Source organism: Cajanus cajan, chromosome 2 (genome assembly GCF_000230855.2).
Source record: "Cajanus cajan strain Asha chromosome 2, NIPB_CcT2T_4, whole genome shotgun sequence".
NCBI lineage: Eukaryota > Viridiplantae > Streptophyta > Magnoliopsida > Fabales > Fabaceae > Cajanus > Cajanus cajan.
In genome coordinates, this window is record NC_138518.1 from 34,478,171 (window position 1) to 34,488,830 (window position 10,660).

Sequence of the window (10,660 nt, forward strand, 5' to 3'; positions counted from 1 at the left end):
TTGTCACCATATGTAACAAATCTTTCATGCTTCAATTTTAAACTTGAGAACTTTGAAAGATCTCTGATCATGTGCCTTGAGCAGCCACTATGAAGATACCAAAGCAAGCTTTTGGCTCTTAAGCACTCCTACAACAAAATCAAACAATAATGGATTTAGGTACCCATGTGTAGGGTCCTTGATGGTTAGCTCCTAGCCTTTAGCCTTTTATAATCCAAATCATTTCACCATTAGGAACACCATATTTCTTATAATAACAATTTCTTATTGTATGCCCTTTTTACAACAATAAAAGCATGTAGTTTGTTTCATGAAATTGTTTTTAACTCTTCTCATAAGCTGACTTCTTTTAAAACTATTTTCAAATCCTTTTAGTGGTTTGTTTTGATTATAACCAAGTCCACTTCTATCAAAAACATGTCTTTGATTTCCCAAAATAATGTTAAAATTTGCATTTCTATTTGTGAACTTTGGAAGAGAGTTTTTCAAATCAGCATTTTCTCATTTTAGAACCTTGCAATTTTAACATTCAGCCTTTGTAGTAACTTCACAATGAGCTTCATTGAAATTAAACATTGTTAGCAAATTTTCATGTTCAGTTTTCAAATTTTCAAGTACTTGCTCTACTTTAATCAAAGTATTTTCATACCAAGTTAACTTGTTTTTCAGTTTTGTATTTAATGAATCTAATTTTAATGCCTCATTGTGAATTTGAATGAATGCTTCTTGAAGTTGATCATAATCAGGATTAGATTCAAGATCAAAATCACTTACTATTGTATCTTGATCAACTCCAGCCATCAAACATAAGTTATTTTCTTCATATTCAGATTCATCACTTGTTGTTCTTGAGTCGTTGTCTTCCCAAGCTATGTAGGCTTTTTTTCCTTTATTATTTTTCTTTCCTTTCTTCTCCTTGTTTCTTCTTTAGGAGATTAGGGAATTCAGCTTTTATATGGCCAGTTTTTCCGCATTCAAAACAAGTGTAAGAAGATGTGCTCCCTTCATCTTTCTTGGTTGCCCTTTTGTTGAACTTGTAGGGGGATCTCTTTTTCTTTCTTAGAAATTTTCTGAACTTCTTCACCAGAAAATTAAAGTTCTCTGAATCAGAATCTTCAAAGCTTGAGTCCTCACATTTTTCTTTGCCTTTGATTGATTTTAAGGCTTTTAGAGACACTCCTTTTCTTTTTTTATCTTGTTCATTTTCATAAAAAATGTGCAGCTTTTGCTCATGCTCTCTTAGCTTTCCAAAGAGAGTTGCAAGAGTTAATGAAGTTAAGTTGATGGAGGTGAGTAGTAGAAGTGAAACACAAACTCCTCCTAAACTCCTCCTAGGCTCGGATCTTCTTCAATGGAGGTAGAAGTACTCTTGAAGAACTCATGAAGATGATGAACTCTTGCTGAACTTAGAAGACGGAAGCACCCAAGCTCAAGTACTCAAGGGATTGCACACTTCAAAGAAAAGGAAACTAGGTTTTCCTAAGGTTTTTGAAGGCATTCTCTTGGTTTTCTCTCTTGGATGAATTCGGTGACTCTTGAGGGAATTTGGCTGAAGAAATATTCAGAAAATTCTCATATATCAAAAGTGATTACAATGTGTAGGAGAAACACTTTAAGTAGGGACGGTTTTGGCACCTAGACTAAACTACACAAGTTGGCGCCTAAAATTTGAATTCAAATTGGAAATTTGAATTCAAATTTTGGTGCACATGGGTGTGGCCGTGAGTTTAGGTATCTAATGTGCATCTAGGTCTGATTTGAGAGTCATTTAGGGTTAATTTGAGTGTCACATGTTCAGCCACCAATTGGTGCAAAACATGTGACTCAAATGTAACTTAAATGGCTTCCAAATTAAACCTAATTTAACCTAGTTAACCTACTTTAGTATTTCTTGTATTTTCCTAATCTAATGACCTAAATACAATGGTCAAACAAATACAATGGAAAGGAAAAATTACAAGAATGAAAATGAGCCCAATATTGGGTACCAAAAGCCCAAAGGCCCATGAAGCCCAAAACTAGGCCCAACAAGCCTAAAACCTAAAATGCTACTCTATGTGGTCCAAAATACAAGACCAAAATATATGATACCTATACTAACAGGATGTATACAAAACATATGAAAATAGCTATAACAAAATATGGCCCATGAAAAGTTCAACTTGGGCCTTCCTAGGCCCATTGGGCCCGATGGGCCCTGACTGGCCCAAACCTTCATGCCTAGCCAACTCCTCTTGGATCTTTGAGTATGTCACCTCTTGCACTCCAAAGCATGATTCCATCATCCCCTCCCTCTTGAAAAGGATTTGTCCTCAAATCTCGAGGATGAATGGAAGAAGAAAAATTAACACCTACATATAAAACATGCAAGGAATAAGAAGTAACATGGTAAGAGAAAAGATCATGGATCCTAAGAGGAGTCCTAGTATCTAACCTAACAAAGAAAGATAAAATATTAGACTCTCTAAAAATAGGCTCCTCTTCTAAGAATAACCTAGAAGTAAAACCTAAAAATGTAAGAACACTATGACTAAGACAATGAAAAGACTGATTTTTAAACACTACAATATCTTGCCTAAAGTACCCTAAATGGTATCCTAGGCTTTTCCTAAAATATAAAGATAATACTACTAAAAAACGTCCTAAACAATTTTGGATTTGATTGTTTATTAGATACTCATAGTCATATATTCTATTTTTGTCTTGTAGGGAAGGAAACATATTAAGTTCAAAAAAATAAGAACTTCCCATAAGATCAAGCATAGAATATAGATTATTACAATTTATATCTACTAAACAATGTAAACCAAAAATTGGGTGCTTTATGAAATCCAAAGAAATACTTCCTTCCTTGTGCACCTTCAAGGAAGTAGTATAAGGAGTAACACTAGGTATAGTCCACTCCTTCTTCACTATATCTCGAAGTTGAGAAGAATTCTTTACTTGAAATTCATTTTGTTCCTCATTCTCAACTTTAAGATAAGTGGCAGCATTAGGATAAGAGCCAAGACTTTTATGAATAAAGAGAGTTCTTTTCAAATCTTGCTTGGTCATAAAATAACTCTCCTTGGTCACAAAGGTTTTAGTGGAATCCCCTTCTTCCACACTCTTTCCTTCTTTTCTTTCTTTATTTCTTTTTCTTTTCATTTGCTTTTGATCCTCAAACACTTGGGGTGGTGTTAAAGGATTAAAAACAACTTTCTTATTTTTATGAGTGAAGGTTATTTTGTTAGTAAGGCCATCATGTATAGTTTGTTTATCAAATTGCCATGGCCTACCAAGCAAAATATGACAAGCTTCCATAGGGATCACATCACATAAAACTTTGTCTTTATAATCCCCTATAGAAAACTTGACCTTCACTTGTTGATTCACCTCCAATTCCTCACCTTCATTGAGCCAATGAAGTTTATAAGGGTGAGGGTGAGGAATGGTGGTAAGGGCTAACTTGTTAACCAACCTTGTACTACAACAATTAGAACATGATCCACTATCAACAATGAGAGAACAAGTTCTTTTAGAAACCAAACATCTTGTATGAAAGATGTTCTCTCTTTGAGATAGTGAAGTGGGACAAGGTTGGCTTCCAAGAAGCCTTTTGATCATAAGAAGATCACCATCCACAGGATATAACTTTTCAATTTTAGGATCTTCCTCACTAGTCTCACTACCACTTGAAGTGGTAGAACTAGATTCATCAAGACTACTATAAATGTCTTGTCCTCTCAAAATCATGACCTTTTTAGTTGGACATTGAGAAGCTATATGGCCTCTCCCAAGACATTTAAAGCATTTGATGTCACTAGTTTTACTACTAGAAGTGACAACATTTTTATTATTTTCTTTTTTTATTTCTTTTTCTTGACCCTTACTAGAGTTTTTAGAAGAGTCATATTGACCCTCTCTCTTGTAGTCATTCTTGATATAAGAGTTAGTTTGAGTTTTTCCTTTTCTCAAATTTTGTTGTTCCACCCTTATACAAAGTTGGACCAAATCATCAAGGTCCCTATAAGGGAGTAACTCAACTCTATCTCTTATATCAAAATTTAGACCACTTAAAAACCTAGCAATGGTCAATCTTTCCTCTTCCCTTATGCCAGCCCTCATGAGATACAACTCCATCTTTTGTCTATACTCCTCAACACTCATATTCTTTTGTTGGAGTCTTTGGAGCTTATCCATAAGCTCCCTACTATAATAAGAAGGTATGTGCCTTCTTCTCATAGCACTCCTCAACTCATTCCAATAAGTGATTGGAGGGTCATTGTGAAGTCTTCTCTCTCTCTCTAAGGATGTCCACCAATACATAGCTTGTCCTTGGAAAGCTAAGGTGGCCAAGGGAACTTTTCTTTCTTCACCTACTTGGTGACAATTGAAGATTTGCTCCACTTTCATCTCCCAATCCAAGTAGGTGTCCACATTATCTTTTCCATGAAAGTAAGGGAGATCAACCCTTGATTCCCTCACTTTGTGTTCTTTAATGACTCTCCTAGGTGTTGGTTGATAGTAAGCATCCATATGCATACTACCATCATTAGCTTGGCTTTGAGAATCATTGGAGCTCTTGGTTGAGCTCCTAGAAGAACCTTTTGGACTTTTATTTTTATTTAAACTTTTTAAAAGTTTTTCCTCTCTTTGCTTAATTTTTTGAATTTCTTGTTCCAAAGCCATGATTTGTACTTCTTTTTCAAGTTTCTCTTTTTGTTTTTGAAGCATCTCATCATTTTTCCAAAGTTTTAGTGCTTCAACCTCCTTGACAATTCTTTCAAAACTTTTAGGAGTATCAAAGTCACTACTACCTTGAGAATGATGACTCATGGTTAAGCAAAGAATTTGTATGCTATGCAAAAAGTTATAAAATGTTTTTGGTCTTTTCTAGGAATGAAAATAGCACTTGGAAGTCTAAGTGTACAAGTTGCACTATCAAGGGAGGTGAGCTACAAAGAGCCACTTAATAACCAAGCCTTTTCAAGTGGAAATCACTAAACTCCTTTGTGGTATTTCCAATTCCTCAAAACTTTTCACAAAAATTTTTTTGTATGCTTTTTCACAATTTGTTTGTTTTTGACACTTAACTAAACGTGAGCAAATAAAACTACACAAGTCTATACGTTTATAGGCAACAAAGCAAAGCAATTAAGTACAAGAAAACTTAAAAGAAGCAAGTTAAGCAACTAGTCGGATATCCTAAGTGGAAGCTTGAAACATATGAAATTTCCAAGCCACTTCCACTAGTACTACACGTGAGAGTCTATCAAGGGTGTAGATATACCTGACCAGCTTCTTAATACTCCCTCCAAGCTTTACAAATTGGTTTAAAAATACAAGAGAATTGACAAAAATTAAACTAGCCTAAAAAAGCAATAAAGTGGCGGCTTTGAAGACCAATTAGTGGCGGTTTTGTGTTCAACTTTTCTAACACTTAACCAAGTGTTTAATCCACCACTAATCCTTCAATATGCTGCTCCTGGACCTGCAAAAGAAACACAACAAAGAGGTTAAGGTGGCTGCCTCACAAGGTGAAGGAAATTGGTCACTCAAGTGAAGGAGATTTAGGATGATTTTGGTCACTAAATTAGGTCAAATTTGGTGATTATAGTGTCCAAAATTTTTCCTACTCTTTGTTGAGCAATGCTTGATCCTTGAGCAAGGATTTAAGGCCACTTCCAGCACAGGAAATTATTGAAAGAAAACTAGACAAGCAACAAAGCACAATTTGAAAAGCTTATACCAAAATTAAGAGTAATAGATGTATATGACAAGACTCAAAGAGGTTCAACAAGTAAAACTGAAAATTAAGACTCCAAATAAAAGCTAGCACTCAGAGATAAGAGTTCCTAGATAGGTACTAGAATAGATGAACAAAACAAAAAAAATTTGAAGACAATTGGACAAGTATAGCAAAAATAGTAGCCAAAACAATAACAAGGAATCAAGTAGGTTTTTCAATTTGTATACCTCTCGGCTTTTTCCTTTTAATTTTCTTTCTCTATTTTTTTTTTAATTCTTTCTTTTTCCAGTATCAAATTAAGAGTCCAGAGAGTATATTTGCCTTTTGTTTCAAAATTTTTAGAGATTCCAAGCTATAGAAACCGAGAATACAAATCAGCCAAAAAAATTAGGTCAAATTTCAAGTGAAAATGATAAACTAGTGCACTAGTTTTAGGTTTTGGTTTGGATTCTTTTTGAACTATTTTTCTTTTGAACTTTAGGTCTTTTCTTTTGTTTAGGCTCTGTTTTATCTCTGTTTTTCAGCCTCTAAAATTTTTTTTTTATTAATTTGAATCCACAAGAAAGTGCACTAGAAATAGGATTACACTTGAAAAAATTTTTTTAGAAGATTTTTAATGGAAGGTGATTTGAAAACTTAAGTACACAATAGAAACCTAACTCTAAAGAAATTTGCTAGAACTAATAGCAAATTATGAACACAATAAGGTAAAAGAAAAGCACATATAGGTAAGCACAAAGAGAAGCAAACCGAGAGCCAAAATAATGAACAATGCACTTAACACAAAAATTAGGTCAACATGCTATTCAAGGAGTTTTTGAACATATAAGAACTAAACACAAACTCTAAGACAAAACATGGATTAAAAACCAAAATCTAATGCAAATGCATGAAGTCCAATCACGGACACATACAAGAATGGAGAGACTCAAATTAAATCAAAACAAGCACAAGCTAATAGGTCCTAAACATGTTGATTGTGGAAGAAAATTCAAAAACAATCAACCAATGGATCTACGGAACAAAATGTGATTCAAAAGATATAGATCCGAAAATAAACTCAAACGAGACAAGAGGAATACAATGAACAACACAAATTCGGACACAAAAAGATGAAGCACTTATCTCCTTGAAGAACCTTGCTCTTGATACCAAAAATGATGGAGGTGAGTAGTAGAAGTGAAACACAAACTCCTCCTAAACTCCTCCTAGGCTCGGATCTTCTTCAATGGAGGTAGAAGTACTCTTGAAGAACTCATGAAGATGATGAACTCTTGCTGAACTTAGAAGACGGAAGCACCCAAGCTCAAGTACTCAAGGGATTGCACACTTCAAAGAAAAGGAAACTAGGTTTTCCTAAGGTTTTTGAAGGCATTCTCTTGGTTTTCTCTCTTGGATGAATTCGGTGACTCTTGAGGGAATTTGGCTGAAGAAATATTCAGAAAATTCTCATATATCAAAAGTGATTACAATGTGTAGGAGAAACACTTTAAGTAGGGACGGTTTTGGCACCTAGACTAAACTACACAAGTTGGCGCCTAAAATTTGAATTCAAATTGGAAATTTGAATTCAAATTTTGGTGCACATGGGTGTGGCCGTGAGTTTAGGTATCTAATGTGCATCTAGGTCTGATTTGAGAGTCATTTAGGGTTAATTTGAGTGTCACATGTTCAGCCACCAATTGGTGCAAAACATGTGACTCAAATGTAACTTAAATGGCTTCCAAATTAAACCTAATTTAACCTAGTTAACCTACTTTAGTATTTCTTGTATTTTCCTAATCTAATGACCTAAATACAATGGTCAAACAAATACAATGGAAAGGAAAAATTACAAGAATGAAAATGAGCCCAATATTGGGTACCAAAAGCCCAAAGGCCCATGAAGCCCAAAACTAGGCCCAACAAGCCTAAAACCTAAAATGCTACTCTATGTGGTCCAAAATACAAGACCAAAATATATGATACCTATACTAACAGGATGTATACAAAACATATGAAAATAGCTATAACAAAATATGGCCCATGAAAAGTTCAACTTGGGCCTTCCTAGGCCCATTGGGCCCGATGGGCCCTGACTGGCCCAAACCTTCATGCCTAGCCAACTCCTCTTGGATCTTTGAGTATGTCACCTCTTGCACTCCAAAGCATGATTCCATCATAAGTCCTTTGATTCTTCTATTGCAGTAACCTTTGCTTGCCAAGATCTATCCAAGCATTGTAGAACCTTCAAATTTAGTTCTTCTTCTTAAAATTTCCTTCCAAGATCAGTACACTAGTACACAAAGGGTGTTTTACGTCGTGTATTTTGACCATTTTACGTCGGAAAAGAGTCCGACGTTAATACGGGAGTCGTAAATTTACGTCGCCACTGGAAGACGACGTAAATTTACGTCGGGCAACTTTTCAGACCGACGTAAAAAGGGTCAAAATCGTGCCACAAATTTACGTCGGACGTGGCCTTGTCCGACGTAAATTTACGTCGGTCTTTGCCAGGCCCGACGTAAATTTACGTCGGACAAGGCCACGTCCGACGTAAATTGTGGCAGTTTTTTTTTTAAAAACGTTTGTAAATTGATATACCCAACACCTGCATATAAATATAATCCAGAATACCAAATCTAAACCAGGCAGTCCAGAATAGAAATTCAAATTGTATTTCAAAATTGAATGACAAAAAGAAAATAATATATAAATCTTAAAAAACATAAATTATGACAATGTAAATCCTATTATCCTAAAAAAGCTATAAAACATGTTTGTCAATGCTATCTAAGTAACTAACTATCAAACTATAAACATAATATCTAACTAACTAAACTTAGAAAAAAAGTTGCCCATTGTTCTCTTATCTTGAGCATCTCATCTTCGGGCAATGGAGATGGATCTTGAAAGACCTGAAAGGGTAATTTAAGTGTCATTAATATGCAATGTTAATTATTCTAAAGGTAAATATAGTTAAATAAATTTTGATATGAATTACCTGCGCCCAAGAATCAATAATACCCGCAGAAACTATGGCTTTCATCCAATACATGATGTAATAGCCACATTCAAACGAGTCTTGTTGCTTATTACACTAAAATGAGAAACAAATAACTATTAATTCCAAAGTCAATAAATTTAAATATTATTGACTGTATGAATTAATTTGCTAACCTTAGGGTATATGAAATGCAATGACTTTGATGATCTGGCTCTTCCACTTAATATATTAGCTCCAGACACGATTCTAATTAATTGAAATAAAAATAAATGTTAGCCAATATATATAATTACAGTGTTAAAACATAATGAAAAAATTTAGTTACCCATGTAATTGGCTTTTAATTTCGTGGCTTGGTTTTCGATGAAGTGAACAAAACCACACCACGGTATATTCCTTAGGAATGATTACCATTAACTGCCAATGAGACCTACATTGTATGACAAACAAATCAGTTAAAAAATTACCATGATTAAAAAATCAATTAAAAAACTAACCCGTCAATGTATGGAGCCATGTATATATGTCTTCTTGAGTCACTCATCCATGTTTGCATATATTGTTGGATCTGGACCTGAGTGTTTCCTGATTTTTGGATGGATTGAGGCTCAATAAATCCATATACTTCTGCTTGTGCTTGCTCCACACTCAATTTGTCCATGTACCTAACACAAATAATTATTATAAGTTAAATGTAATTATTGTAAATTTAGACTCATAAAAGAAAATATGACTTACATGGCCCACAACTGTATGATAGATATATTTAACATGGAGGTTCCCCCAACAATCTCTAATGCATCAGGCAAAGATATGTATAGTGGAACATCAGAGCTATCAACTCCAAAAACTCTAATGTCCCACTGCAATTGAATTGGTTGCTTCTTTAATCGTGGTAATTTGATTAGAAGCTTAGATATGGGATCATCCTCAGCTTCTGCGATATTAGCATCATGAACATGAGGTTCTCTCATGACCTCCTTACCACGATCGATAAAATCCTAAAGAAATAATGAAAATTAGTTAAACAATAATAGAATTATAAGAATCTAAAGGAGCAATAATATAATTACCTTTGCCCGTGCTGAAAGCGGCATGACCAAACATTTTGGCCAAGCTAAGAATGTGCCGGTTGCCTGCCCCACTAGTTGAACCTCTGTATTGGGCAAAGGCACTGGAGTAGCAGCATCTTGAACTTGGTCAACCACAACCCGTGTCCAGTCTGGCTGTAGAGGGACACCATGGATGGTTGAGCCACCCTCAAATACTCGGCCAATAGCCACTAACCGTGGGGGGTCATCCTCAACATATAACTCGCACTGGTTTGGTACATCAGTGTGAGCATGTTCCCCTGAGAAATTTGGAGCAGCACAACTCCCTTTAGTGCTGACTCGAACACCATCATGAGCAACTGCAGTCTGTTGCTGAGAACGAGCCAAAAGTTCAAACTTCTCTTCAAACTGTTGTTCAATATTCTTCAGTTTCTCTTCAAACTGCATCTTCAATCTCTGCTCCAATTTTTGTATAACCTCTTGACTGCAAGAGTCGACAGTGCTCCTCGATGATCGGCCACCAAAGAAATCTCGGTGGCTCCAAGAACCACCAACACCACGCACACGACCTCCGTGCTCTGGCTTTCCTATGGCCGTTGTGATGATATCATTCCGACCATCGGAAACAAATGAGCCTTGGGTGCTCTGCTCAACTAAATCCTCCTGCAACAATAAGGAAGATTAAAAAATCTTATGAATTAAATGAGTTGAAATGAAGAGTCTTAATTTGTATATTTTTACTTACTATTTTATTAGCAACGACCCTTGCAGACTCAGAAGTCATTTGCCCATCTGGTTTTGTCCGGGCTGCTATCCACATCTCATGGCGGGGAGGTGACTCCACACGGTCAGCATCCTCAACCCCTGCTGCCTGTGCCCTAGCCTTCTTCA

At 35.5% G+C, this 10,660-nt stretch overlaps 1 protein-coding gene across 2 annotated transcripts; it reads right to left on the reverse strand.

The window, feature by feature from the left end:
- Positions 1-8,267: 8,267 nt before the first annotated feature.
- LOC145955277 (uncharacterized) lies at positions 8,268-10,223 on the reverse strand. 2 transcript variants are annotated; one of them, XM_083069964.1, is made up of 5 exons: positions 9,791-10,223; positions 9,456-9,718; positions 9,043-9,382; positions 8,891-8,963; positions 8,268-8,810 (listed from the first exon to the last, which is right to left on the reverse strand). In XM_083069964.1, the coding sequence occupies exons 1-3, from the start codon at positions 10,214-10,216 to the stop codon at positions 9,202-9,204; spliced, it is 870 nt and encodes a 289-aa protein (XP_082926090.1). In that variant the 5' UTR covers positions 10,217-10,223; the 3' UTR covers positions 8,268-8,810; positions 8,891-8,963; positions 9,043-9,201. The 2 variants fall into 2 exon arrangements, with proteins under 2 accessions (XP_082926090.1, XP_082926089.1); XM_083069963.1 differs by having other exon boundaries at positions 8,268-8,963.
- Between the last annotated feature and the right edge of the window lie 437 nt (positions 10,224-10,660).